This window comes from Erythrolamprus reginae, chromosome 13 (genome assembly GCF_031021105.1).
Source record: "Erythrolamprus reginae isolate rEryReg1 chromosome 13, rEryReg1.hap1, whole genome shotgun sequence".
In the NCBI taxonomy this organism is placed as follows: Eukaryota; Metazoa; Chordata; class Lepidosauria; order Squamata; family Dipsadidae; genus Erythrolamprus; species Erythrolamprus reginae.
In genome coordinates, this window is record NC_091962.1 from 9462826 (window position 1) to 9476729 (window position 13904).

General features: G+C 43.8%; 1 protein-coding gene across 2 annotated transcripts; it reads left to right on the forward strand.

Annotated features, from left to right (window-relative positions):
• Positions 1-1786: 1786 nt before the first annotated feature.
• On the forward strand, positions 1787-12322 carry SDHC (succinate dehydrogenase complex subunit C). Of its 2 annotated transcripts, none has more exons than XM_070766469.1 (6): positions 1787-1884; positions 3132-3188; positions 4117-4218; positions 8222-8283; positions 9087-9250; positions 11262-12322. In XM_070766469.1, the coding sequence occupies exons 1-6, from the start codon at positions 1865-1867 to the stop codon at positions 11364-11366; spliced, it is 510 nt and encodes a 169-aa protein (XP_070622570.1). In that variant the 5' UTR covers positions 1787-1864; the 3' UTR covers positions 11367-12322. The 2 variants fall into 2 exon arrangements, with proteins under 2 accessions (XP_070622570.1, XP_070622571.1); XM_070766470.1 differs by having other exon boundaries at positions 1858-1927.
• Positions 12323-13904: the final 1582 nt, after the last annotated feature.

The following is a 13904-nucleotide window of genomic DNA, read 5'->3' on the forward strand; positions in this document are numbered from 1 at the left end:
AGTCTACGGAGAGGGGCGGCATACAAATCTAATTAATAATAATAATAATAATAATAATAATAATAATAATAATAAATAATAACAATAATAGATAGAGAGACAGATTAACAGAGTCCAAACCCCTCCGCCCAGCTGTGGGGTCCTTTGGGCTCTCTGAACTTGATGGCTTTGTTGGGGACATTTCCTGACCCAATCAGGTAACATCATCAGTGCTAAATGAGAATGAGGATTGTGGTGAGGAGGAGGAGGAAGAAGAGGAGGAAGAGGAAAAGGAGGAAGAGGAGGAGGAGGGGGAAGAGCAGGAGGAAGAAGAGGAGGAGGAGGACTACATTCCCTATCCCCAGATAAGAGATTATGGGTACTGTAGTCCCCAGCCTCTGGAAGGGAACCCCACCTTATTTCTACCCCGTTTGGCCTCCAAATATTTATTTATTTATTCATTCATTTGTCCAATACACAAATACATAGGAAGAAAAATAGACATGTGATAATATAAAAGAGGGTGAAGGTGAACTTAGAGGAGAGGATATATGAAAGGAAGAAAATATATATGATATGTGAGAGAAAGGAAAGACAATTGGACAGGGGATGATAGGCACACCAGTGCACTTATGTACGCCCCTTACTGGCCTCTTAGGAACCTGGAGAGGTCAATCGTGGAGAGTCTAAGGGAGAAATGTTGGGGGTTAGGGGTTGACACAATTGAGTCCGGTAATGAGTTCCACGCTTCGATAACTCGATTGTTGAAATCATATTTTTTACAGTCAAGTTTGGAGCGGTTCGTATTAAGTTTGAATCTGTTGCGTGCTCTTGTGTTGTTGCGGTTGAAGCTGAAGTAGTCATTGACCGGTAGGACGTTGCAGCATATGATCTTGTGGGCAATATTCAAATCGTGTTTTAGGCGCCGTAGTTCTAGGCTTTCTAGGCCCAGGATTGTTAGTCTATTTTCGTAGGATATTCTGTTTCGAGTGGAGGAGTGAAGGGCTCTTCTGGTGAAATATCTTTGGACATTTTCAAGGGTGTTGATGTCTGAGATGTGGTGTGGGTTCCAGACAGATGAGCAGTAGTCTAGGATAATTATGAGTTTGACCAATGAATATAATGAATACGGCTACTATTGCCAAAACCCTACAGCATACTGGATGAAAATATATTTGAAGAATCTAACAAATTCTAGCCATGAGTAAAGACTGGGAAGGAAGCTGTTTCAAAATCAAAGTCATAAAAACTCAAATCCTGTGATATTTGTCTCTTGAAACTTAAGTGGAAAACTAAAACACAGCTTTTTTCCCCCAAGTAGTCTTGTAAATGATGTATTACTAGATCATTGGCAGTAATAGATACTGTTTAACTAAATGTATATTTATTTCAGAGGATAAAATGGAAGACGAGAATAACAATAACAACAATAACAACAACAATAATAACAGTAACAGAGTTGGAAGGGATCTTGGAGGTCTTCTAGTCCAACCCCCTGCAGGAAACTCTATGCCATTTGAAATCAATGGTTATCCAACATCTTCTTAAACACTTCCAGCGTTGGAGCATTCACAACTTCTGGTGGCAGGTAGTTCCACTGGTTAATTGTTCTGACTGTAGGAAATTCCTCCTTATTTCTAAGTTGCTCCTCTCCTTGGTTAGTTTCCACCCCTTGCTTCTTGTTCTATCCACAGGCGCTTTGGAGTATGAAACATTTCCCCCCCTTTGGATAATGAAGAGGATCAGGCCTTTTTTCTAAGCCTTCTTCTCTTTAATGCTGCAATTTTGAAGCTCAGCTGCTGAAGGACTTCCGCCCTTCTTGTTCTCCGGCGACGGAAGTCGGTTGGTGACGTCACCGGGCATTTCGGAGTGCCTGCTGGCCAAGATGGCGGCGTCCGTCTTGAGGTGACCGGAGGGGCGGACGGGCTGACGAGAGTACCGCGGGCGGGTTCGTCTCGTCTGGAAGCGCATTCAGCGCCCCTGAAGCGGGGAAACATGCGTGTTCGGGAGGGATTGAGACGCGGCGGGGTGACCTCGAGGGCGCCCCGACTGCGGGGGGGGAGCGCTTTGTCCAATTCACACGAACAAAAAGACACGTGTTTGCCCCCCCTCTCCACCTTCTCTTTCTCGTGTATTCAACCCTCCCCCCCCGCTGGGGGAGGTGGTCGGACTGTACAACCCATCCTCCCCAGCCTGCACCTCCTATGCAAGCCGGGGCGGATGGGTGCTGTAGTTCTTGCGAAAGAGAAGGATGGTCTGCAGATGGAGGGGGGGGCTACACGTGTCTTTAGGTGCACGCCTGACTGATCCCCGCAGGCGTGGCGTCCCCTTATGGGTGTGCTTAGTATTGAACATAGCAAGGGTCTCCCTCCAGTCTCTGGAATCTGGGTTTCCATTAAAGCATCCAAACCAGCATAAGTATATTTAAGGATTTTAAAAGAAATTTTAGTACTATTTAATACTATCATTGATGTTTTATATATTCGCTGTGAACTGCCTAGAGTCCTTAGGGAGTTGGGCAGCATAGAAATGGAAGAGGGAGGGAGGGAGGGAGGAATAATAAGGAAAAGTGTTGGAGTAGGGTTGGGACGGCCTGGGTTCAAGTCCTCCCTCGGCCGCAGAAGCTCCCTTGCTCTTCCTCATCTCAACCTACCTTGCAGGGTTGTTGGGGGGCAGAATGATGAAGATCAGTAGCTCCGAAACTGCGGGTCCTGGGGATGATTTTGGGAGGATCTCACCGTCTCCTGGTGATGGGTCCAAAGTCACCCAGCCGGCTTTCATGCCTAAGGTGGGACTAGAACTTCCCATCTCCTAGCGATCGGCCCATAATCACTCAGCAAGCTTTCATGTCTAAGCCAGAACTAGAACTCACCATCTCCCGGTTTCTAGTTTGGCGCCTTAACCTGTAAACCCAACTTCTATGGTCTCTCAAAGACATGACTTTGGAATTTACACAGTCCAAAACCTCCTTCAAAATTCTTTGGACTGAGCCAACATTGAACCCCTCTGTTCCCCAAATATCCTCTGCCACCTTCCTCGTGGTTCAGAAAACCCTTATGCTGACCCTGCGAAGTAGGCCAACAACATGTAAAAGACAAAGTCCTGGCTGTCAATTCAAGGCATCCTTCTAATTCCCCTCTCTCCCGTTTCAGGTTAGCGAGCCGTCGTTGCCTCTTTGTCCGCCTCAATGCAGGATTCTCCATGCAGCGGTAGGTTTCTCAACGCTGTCGAAAGAGATCGGTTACCTCTTTCTTGTTGACAAAAATAGGACCGCCAACATCCGATGGCGGATAGGGCACAAGAAGAAGAACCGCTTTTCTTTGAAATCTTTGCAAGTGAGGAAGGATTTCAAACAACATGGCAAACAAATTGGTCGATGAAAATTGCAACCGATTCGGTCCCACAGAGTTGGCCTCTCCGGGTTCTGTCGACAAAACAATGTCAGCTGGCGGGACCCAGGGGAAGAGCCTTCTCTGTGGCGGCCCCGACCCTCTGGAATCAACTTATGACTGCCCCCACCCTTGCCTTTTGTAAACTCCTGAAAACCCTCCTATGTCGCCAGGCACGGCTGTTCCGCTTTATGTATGATTTGTTTGTATTGCATGATTGTTCTTAATAAGGGTTTAAATATTGTTTTTAATATTGGATTTGTATGTTGTATTGTTTGTTGTTTGTTAGGAGAGGGGCGGCATACAAATCCAATAATAATAATAATAATAATAATAATAAGTGGGTTGTGGAGGCCACTTGGAGGTTTATCTATATCCCCAGGGTCACCTGAGTGTTGTGAATGAAGGGAAGTGCTTCAACAACCCTCTAAAACAGCGGTTTTCAACCTGTTGGTCGCGACCCCTTTGTGGGGTTGAATGACCCTTTCATAGGGTCATTCACCATTCCTCTCTCCATCTCCAGGGCTGGTCCATCCACATGCAAATAGACTGCTGCTGCTGCTGCAAAAAAAAAGCAATAGCACTTAAACTTATACAGTGGTACCTCGGTTCTCGGCCACAATTCGTTCCACAAGTGTGGTTGAGAACCGATTTGGTCGAGTACCATAAATTGAGGACTGCCTGAACCGCAATTCTGCGTGTATTTTGGGGCCTGCCTCCTAACACACTCTCGATGGTTCTGTTCTAGTGCTCTCCCCGTGGCGACGTCGGCGAAGGAAGAAATGGCCAAGTTTTGGGAGAAGAACACTCAGTCGAAACGACCGTTGTCTCCGCATATCAGCATTTACGAGTAAGACTTGTTCTTTTAATTTGCCATCGAGTGCATTTCATAGAAACATAGAATATTGGCGGCAGAAAAAGACCTCATGGCCCATTTCCATAATGTTCGGAATGGCCTTCCTTCCCTGCCGTTCTCCCACAAGAATCAACATCTGCGAGATAGGCTGGGTTGAAATAATAATAATAATAATAATACTGTAATTTATTAGATTTGTATGCCGTCCCTCTCCGAAGGCTCCAACAAAATGCCAACAAAAGAGAGTTTTTGTAGCTCGGGGTTGAAATTGAGGGATCCTTGGTCCTCTCTTGAGCTGGTTTGGGAGTGGTTTTGTTGCAGACGTTTCATAACCAAACTAGGTAATATCACCAGTGCTAGAACGGAATGGGGTGTACAGAGAGGAGGAGGACCATGCGATACTTGGTGCTCTCTCAACTGGCTTGTTTTCTTGACCCTACTAAACAATATTCTTATTATTACTATTATTATTATTATTTATTAGATTTGTATGCCGCCCCTCTCCGCAGACTCGGGGCGGCTCACAACAGTGATAAAAAACGATATGTATTGACAAATCTAATAATTTAAAATCTAAAATAGCAATTGTACATTTAAAAAATCTAAAAAGCAAGGAACCCCAATATAAAAAACATACATACAGTCATATCATGCACTAAAACTACATAGGCAGGGGGAGATGTCTCAGTTCCCCCACGCTTGACCGCAGAGGTGGGTTTTGAGGAGTTTAAGAAAGGCAAGGAGGGTAGGGGCAGTTCTAATCTCTTGGAGCCACCACAGAGAAGGCTCTTCCCCTGGGAGAGGGGGTTTGCTTTCTGCAAGCAAGCTACTTCTATATATAAACAGAGCAAACCCCTCTCCCTCCTAGCACTGATGATGTTACCAATTTGGGTCACAAAATGTCGGCTCAAAGACCCCACAGTCATGAGTCAAGGACTAATTGTACCTCGATTTACCTGCACTGAGTTGCTCCCAATAATTTTTATTGGTTCATATACAGTGATACCTCATCTTACAAACTCCTCGTCATACAAACTTTTCGAGATACAAACCCGGGGTTTAAGATTTTTTTGCCTCTTCTTCCAAACTATTTTCACCTTAGAAACCTGAGCCTCCGCCACTGGGATGCCCCGCCTCCGGACTTCTGTTTATTTATTTATTTATTTATTTATTTATTGGATTTGTATGCCGCCCCTCTCCGCAGACTCGGGGCGGCTAACAACAGTAGCAAAACATCATATAACAATAACCCAATACTAAAAACAGTTAAAAACCCATTATTATAAAAACCAATCATACATACAGACATACCATGCATAAAATTGTAAAGGCCTAGGGGGAAAGTGTATCTCAGTTCCCACATGCCTGGCGGCAGAGGTGGGTTTTAAGAAGTTTACGAAAGGCAAGGAGGGTGGGGGCAATTCTAATCTCTGGGGGGAGTTGGTTCCAGAGGGCCGGGGCCGCCACAGAGAAGGCTCTTCTCCTGGGCCCCGCCAAGCAACATTGTTTGGTTGACGGGACCCGGAGAAGACCCACTCTGTGGGGCCTAACTGGTCGCTGGGATTCGTGCAGCAGAAGGCGGTCCCTGAGGTAATCTGGTCCAGTGCCATGAAGGGCTTTATAGGTCATAACCAACACTTTGAATTGTGACCGGAAACTGATCGGCAACCAATGCAGACTGCAGAGTGTTGGTATGACATGGGCATATTTGTTGTCAGCGAAGTGCTCGTTTTTGCACTGCTGGAATTCCCCTGAGGCTCCCTTCCATGGGAAACACCACCTCTGGAACTTCCGTGTTTTTGTGATGCTGCAGGGGAATCCCAGCAGCGCAAAAACAGGCACGTCGCTTGCAACGGAAGTCTGGAGGTGGGGTTTCCCAGAGAGGGGAGCCTCAGCGAAATCGCAGCATCACAAAAACACGGAAGTCCGGAGGTAGGGTTTCGAGGAGGGGAGCCTCAGGGGAATCCCAGCAGCGCAAAAACGGGCGCTTTGGCTGGCAAAAGGGGTGAGTTTTGGGCTTGCACGCATTAATCGCTTTTCCATTGATTCCTATGGGACGCATTATTTCGTCTTACGAACTTTTCACCTTACAAACCTCGTCCCGGAACCAATTAAGTTCATAAGACGAGGTATCACTGTATATTAAAATAAACCATAAAAATGGGCCATTAGACAAAAACAATTACATATATATATTTATACCTCTAGGTCTATTTTGTGGTATTTGTATGGACAAATAATTCATGCTTATTTACTAGTTTCACATAATTCTGTAGTTTTTTTCACCTTTAAACGTATTATAACATATTTTATATTCTAAACATTGTGTATAGCACAATACAATGCAATATATAAATACTTATCTTTATCATAATAATATTAAATTTATACAAAATTAATCCTGGACATATTTATTTTGTTTTCTTCTTTCAAGCCAATCACAAAATTCCAGGTTTCGTATTATTCTGAATCTTCCTTTTCTTTCAATTCTTTTTTTTTTAAAGTTTTTATTTACATATAAACAATAGACAATACAAACAAACAATTCATATACAGAAGGACAAGCCTTTAATATACATCCCCTCCCCTCCTGTGGCTGACTCACCGACAGCCTCCTTTTATATTCTTTTGTGGTATTGTAACCATGGGTGTATAGTTTATAATACTAAGTTTTAAATTCTTACTCTATAAGTTATATAAATATGGTAGATGTCATTTTGTCTAATTCTGCGCATTTCAAAATCTTTTTAATTATTATACTCTTGGTTCCTTTCAGTCCTTTAAGTCCCTGGTCGGTCCCTCTGCTTGCCCATCCAGGAGAATTCATACACACACACACAAACACACAAGTGGACCTCTCATTCCTCAGCCTCCTCCAGAGATTCCAGTGTTCCTTCTCTGATAGGATTCCTCAAATAATTCAGAGTGGGGAGCAGATCAGAAGAGCTGGAACTGTTTGCCCTGCCTTGGCCTGAGCTTAGCGCTGCGGATTACAGAATAGTGGGAATAAACGAGTTGGAAGGGGCCTCGGAGGTCTTCTAGTCCAACCCCCCTGCTCAAGCTGGAGACCCTGGAACGTTTCAAACCAACGTTTGTCCAATGTCTTATTGAAACGGCCCAGTGATGGGGAAGGGGAGGAAGAAAGGAAGGAAGGGGAGGAAGGAAGGAAGGAAGGGGAGGAAGGAAGGAAGGAAGGAAGGAAGGAAGGAAGGAAGGAAGGAAGGAAGGAAGGAAGGAAGGAATTATGGGTGTGGGCAAAACGTGTGTAATCCCCCCTGCACTTCCCCCCTTTTTGGCACGTGAACCTAAAAAGGTTTGCCATCACTTCGATTTCCAGACAAATGGTTTATTATTTATTTATTTATTTATTAGATTTCTATGCCGCCCCTCTCCGTAGACTCGGGGCGGCTAACAACAATAATAAAAGCAGTATGTAACAAATCTAATATTTAAAACCACTAAAAAAAAACCTTATTAAAAACCAAACATACACACAAACATACCATGCATAAATTGTATAGGCCTAGGGGGAAAGGAATACATCTCAGTTCCCCCATGCCTGACGACAGAGGTGGGTTTTAAGGAGCTTATGAAAGGCGAGGAGGGTGGGGGCAATTCTGATCTCTGGGGGGAGCTGGTTCCAGAGGGCTGGGGCCGCCACAGAGAAGGCTCTTCCCCTGGGGTCCCGCCAAACGACATTGTTTAGTTGACGGGACTCAGAGAAGGCCCACTCTGTAGGACCTAACTGGTCGCTGGGATTTGTGCGGCAGAAGGCGGTCTCAGAGATATTCTGGTCCAGTGAATGGTTGTCCAGTGTCTGCTTAAAACCTTCCTGTGTTGGAGCACCCACAAGTTCTGGAGACAAGTTGTTCCACTGATTGATTCTTCTAACTACGGCACCCATCTGTCCTTTCTGCCTGTCTTTTCCATAAAGAGATGTCAGAACTCTCACTTCTGGGTTCAGCTCTTCACAGGGTCCTCCTTTTCTTGCTTTCAGGTGGTCCCTGCCTATGATGATGTCCATCACTCACCGCGGGACTGGCGTGGGAATGAGTTTAGGTGCGTCACATGGATGGATGGATGGATGGATGATAGATGGAAGATACTAAGACAGACAGACAAGATGTTGGATGTAAGATGGTCAGATAGATAGATAGATGGTGATGAAAGATAGGTAGGTAGATAGACAGACAGACAGACAGACAGACAGACAGACAGATAGATAGATAATGTAGATAGATAGATAGATAGATAGATAGATAGATAGATAGATAGATAGATAGATAGATAGATAGATAGATAGATAGACAATGTAGATAGATAGACAGACAGATAGATGATAGATAGATAGATGATAGATAAATAGATAATGTAGATAGATAATGTAGATAGATAGATAGATAGATAGATAGATAGATAGATAGATAGATAGATAGATAGATAGATAATGTAGATAGATAATGTAGATAGACAATGTAAATAGATAGATAGATAGATAGATAGATAGATAGATAGATAGATAGATAGATAGATAATGTAGATAGATAGATAATGTAGATAGATAGACAGACAGACAGATAGATGATAGATAGATGATAGATAGATAGATAGATAGATAATGTAGATAGATAGATAGATAGATGATAGATAGATAGATAGATAGATAGATAGATAGATAATGTAGATAGATAGATAGATAGATAGATAGATAGATAGATAGATAGATAGATAGATAGATAGATAGATAATGTAGATAGATGGATAGATAGGTAGATAGGTAGGTAGGTAAGTAGGTAGGTAGATGATAGACTGACTCGTTGACTACCTGTTTCCTATTCCTACTGGATGTGTTTCCTCGACAGGTGTGTCGCTCTTTGCGCTAAGTGCCTTGGCTCTTCCTGGACAGTTCCCCGACTACCTGGATATGGTCAAGACACTCAGCCTGGGACCCGCTCTAATTTATTCTGCCAAGTTTGCCTTGGCCCTCCCTCTAACCTACCACACCTGGAATGGGATTCGGCATCTGGTAAGCGGCCTTGTCAGCAGCCAGTGTTACCGCTACGGTGGTATGTCGGCCTCGCGGGCCCAATGAGAGAGGAGAAACGACCAGATGACTTAATGGGAAAGCTCCCTTGACAGACTCTTGCCGGGGCGAATGTACAATTCTCCCCCTCCATCTCTTTCACAGCCTGAGAAACTAGAGAGGGTTTCATTGGAGTTTCTTTCCCTGCCCATTATCAACTGAGGGCTCATCCGCCTCTTATCTCACCAGGGCCTTTCCCAAGGTCTTTCCCACATGCCATAGAAACATAGAAGTCTGACGGCAGAAAAAGACCTCATGGTCCATCTAGTCTGCCCTTATACTATTTCCTGTATTTTATCTTAGGATGGATCTATGTTTATCCCAGGCATGTTTAAATTCAGTTACTGTGGATTTATCTACCACGTCTGCTGGAAGTTTGTTCCAAGGATCTACTACTCTTTCAGTAAAATAATATTTTCTCACGTTGCTTTTGATCTTTCCCCCAACTAACTTCAGATTGTGTCCCCTTGTTCTTGTGTTTCCTATTAAGAACACTTCCCTCCTGAACCTTATTTAACCCTTTAACATATTTAAATGTTTCAATCGTGTCCCCCTTTTCCTTCTGTCCTCCAGACTATACAGATTGAGTTCATTAAGTCTTTCCTGATACGTTTTATGCTTAAGACCTTCCACCATTCTTGTGGCCCGTCAGGAAATCCTCAACTTACAACAGTTTGTTTAGTGACTGTTCAAATTTTACAAAGACATGTAAATAGGGGAAATCTCACTTAACAACCAAAACGTTGGGCTCAGTCGTTCGTAGCTGTAAGTTGAGGACTGCCCTTAGGCCGTCGTCATAATTGCTGTCTACCTCTGGAAATTCCTCGTTTTTCAGGCCCGCTCCTTTCAAATTTCGGGTCCCACTTCAAGGCTAGCGTAACTTGTTGGGGAATAATTTCCCCCCAAGTGGACGACGCCAGGAGAACTTCTACATTTCCGTTTTTTAAAATTTTAGCACGGGCAGGCTGGGGAATGCTGGGAGTCGAAGCCCACGCGTAAGAGAATAACCACAGTCGGAAGGGGACCCGGGAGGTCATCTAGCCCAACCCGCCTGGCTCAAGCCTCTTAAAGAGTTGGCCAAGTTGAGAAACCCCATGTTGAGGTTTATAGAAGATCAACGGCAGAAAAAGACCTCACGGTCCATCTAGTCTGCCCTTATACTATTTCTTGTATTTTATCTTAGGATGGATCTATGTTTATCCCAGGCATGTTTAAATTCAGCTCCTGTGGATTTACCGACCACGTCTGCTGGAAGTTTGTTCCAAGCATCCACTACTCTTTCAGTCAAATAATATTTTCTCACATTACTTCTAATCTTTCTCCCAACTAACCTCAGATTGTGCCCCCTTGCTCTTGTGTTCACTTTAATAATAATAATAATAATAATAATTATTATTATTATTATTATTATTATTTATTGGATTTGTATGCCGCCCCTCTCCGTAGACTCGGGGCTGCTAACAACAATGATAAAAACAGCATGTGACAATCCAATAATAAAACAACTAAAAACCCTTGTTATAAAACCAAACATACACACAGACATACCATGCATAACTTGTAATGGCCTAGGGGGAAGAAATATCTCAACTCCCCCATGCCTGGCAGTATAAATGAGTCTTGAGTAGTTTATGAAAGATAGGGAGGGTGGGGGCCATTCTAATCTCCGGGGGGAGTTGGTTCCAGAGAGCCGGGGCCACCACAGATAAGGCTCTTCCCCTGGGGCCCGCCAAACGACATTGTTTAGTCGACGGGACCCGGAGAAGGCCAACTCTGTGGGACCTTATCGGTCCCTGGGATTCGTGCGGTAGCAGGCGGTTCCGCAGGTAGTCTGGTCCAAAGCCATGTTTCACAGTTGTTTTTTATTGATGGGTTTCTTACACCCGCCGGGGTGCCACCAGGCGATCTTCCTGTTCCTCACGTTACGACGTCCTTTTCGTCTCCTCTTTCGTAGGTCTGGGACATGGGCGTCGGTTTCAAAATACCCCAGTTGTACCAGTCTGGCGTCTTGGTGCTCATCCTGACGGTTTTATCCTCGCTGGGGATCGCGGCCATGTGAAGAGAGACGAAACACGCCTTCCGCCTTCCCTTCTCTCGCTTCCCAACTTCTTAACTTTGTAACCCCCTCCGCAAAGTCCCTTCAATCAAGGACCTCGGTTTGTTAAATTAGAAAAACCAGGGGACTGAAACCAACCAAATTCACAGTTGTAACCCTGCGGAGACAATTCTCCTTGGAACCCCCGGTAGGACTTTTCTCGGTGATGAGGATTATTATTATTTTAAAACTTTTTTTTCATCGCCAAAAGCCGCCGTTTCCTCCCGAGGGATTCTAGGGGGGGGGGGTTGTTTCTCCTTTAAAACCCCACCACTTTTAAAAACCCGGCTGGGCTTTTAACAAACTGACATTCTTTCCACCGGGCTAAAAGCGTTTTCTTTGCTTTAGAACAATCCTTTCCTTTCAAAGGCCCATGTGCACGACGAGTGTGGGTTGGCGTGCCCGCTTTACAAAGGACAACGCGGTCCATTGAGAGCGAAAGAGTCACGCAGCCTTAGATGGACACCTCCAGTCTGGCTGATGATCCCCCCCACCCCCCCAAGTGGGCCCTGGGGTTCAGGAGGTGGGAGTTGAAGGCTGGTTAAAATCTTGCTAAGTTTGCTTTTTTTCCCATCTGCGGGAGAAAAGGAAAAACCTCTAACCTTTGCAATTCGATTTATTTTTTTTCCCCTGCCATGGTTAAAAAATTGAATTGTTGAATTAATTGTCCCTGGTAAGCCGTCCGTTTGGCTTCCAAGGAAAGATTTTGAGCCTTCTACCAACACTCCCCCCCCCCCAAAAAATAGAACCTATCCATTGTTCTTCTTCTGTAAATATAGAGTCCGATTTTGCTTGTCCATTCGTGAACGATGAGCCGGCTGACAGCCTCCTTTCCCGAAATGAAGTTTCTTCCCTTGGGGGGGTTGTAAATCCACCCCCCATGGGGATTTTCCGGTTAATAATAAACGTTGAAAAATCAACTTGCCCGCTTTTTTTTAATGGGGCAGCTTGTAGTTCGAAAGCGGTGGGAGTCTTTTTCAGATTTCCGCTCGCGATCAAAACAGGCTGATTTATAGAACCCATCCTTCCAAATATGGACACTTGATTCCATAATAAGAACAGCAATAATTTAAAAAAAACAGCAGAATTGGAAGGTCTTCTATTCCAACCTCTGCACTACTTCAGAAAGATGGTTATCCAACATCTTCTTAAAAACATATTCTAGTGTTGGAGCATTCACAACTTTCCAGAGGAAGTTCCAGAAGTTATTTGTTAATTGTTAACAAAGTTAATTGTTCTGTCAGGAAATTTCTCCTTAGTTCTAAGTTGCTTCTCTTAGTTCTATTTTATTTATTTACATTTATTGGCTGCCTATCCTGCCATGGGGTTTACTCCGGACGTCTCATATATATATATATATATATACAGTGTTCCCTCGATTTTCACGGGTTCGAACTTCGTGAAACGTCTATACCACGGTTTCTCAAAAATATTAATTAAAAAATACTTTGCGGTTTTTTCCCCTATACCATGGTTTTTCTGGCCCGATGACGTCATACGTCATCGCCAAAATTTCGTCCACCTTTAATAAAAATTTTTTTTAATAAACTTTAATAAATAAACATGGTGACTAATAATCTGAATGGTTGCTAAGGGAATGGGAAATGGTAATTTAGGGGTTTAAAGTGTTAAGGGAAGGCTTGTGACACTGTTCATAGCCAAAAATAGTGTATTTACTTCCGCATCTCTACTTCACGGAAATTCGACTTTCGCGGGCGGCCTCGGAACGCATCCTCCGCGAAAATCGAGGGAACACTGTATATATATGAGACATATAAATATATATTTTAAAAAGGGCAGAAATTCACTTGCAAACTGTAAAAAAGCAGGATTTTTTTTCCAGGCGGGAGGAGGAGAAGAAACAACCCATTTGGCAGTGAATTAAAGAATTAAAAATATAATTTTGTTCAACGACGTGCCCTCCCAGCCACCCCATAGACAGAATTCTCCTAGCCCTAGATTTAGCTTTCATCCATCTGGAAAACACCTTTCATTTATATTTTTAAAAAGCCCTTTCGATTGTCCGTCCAGCAAATGACGTGTCCTGGCGGTGTGCGACTTTGATTGTGTACTATGCCGTTGTTCGGTGTCTGTTTTTAAATCTTTTTTGAGCGATTGCAAAACCCAACGGCTAGGAATTCAACGGATTCCCTCGATGATCCGAAAATTAATTGCCTTGGCTCTTGCCTCTTTGCGATTCCCCAAATGTTCACTCTTTCCTTAATTAATTTATTTTAAACCGAGGGTGCAGTATACAAAGGCCTCTGTCCTCCCACTTCTGTAGTTTGTGGCTTTTTGGAATAAATTTCCTGCAGGGTTTTTTTTTTAAAGGAGATTCAAAAACCCGCAGCCTAAAATCCTTAATTGACAGGTTGCAATTAGGCTGTTCCTGCACTCTGATTCCAAGGCTTTTATGGGAAAATTTGCTAAGACGGACGGGGGGGGGGAAAAATAGAGAGTCCTCGACCGCCGTCAGGAATGGAATTTCCGTCACAAAGCAAA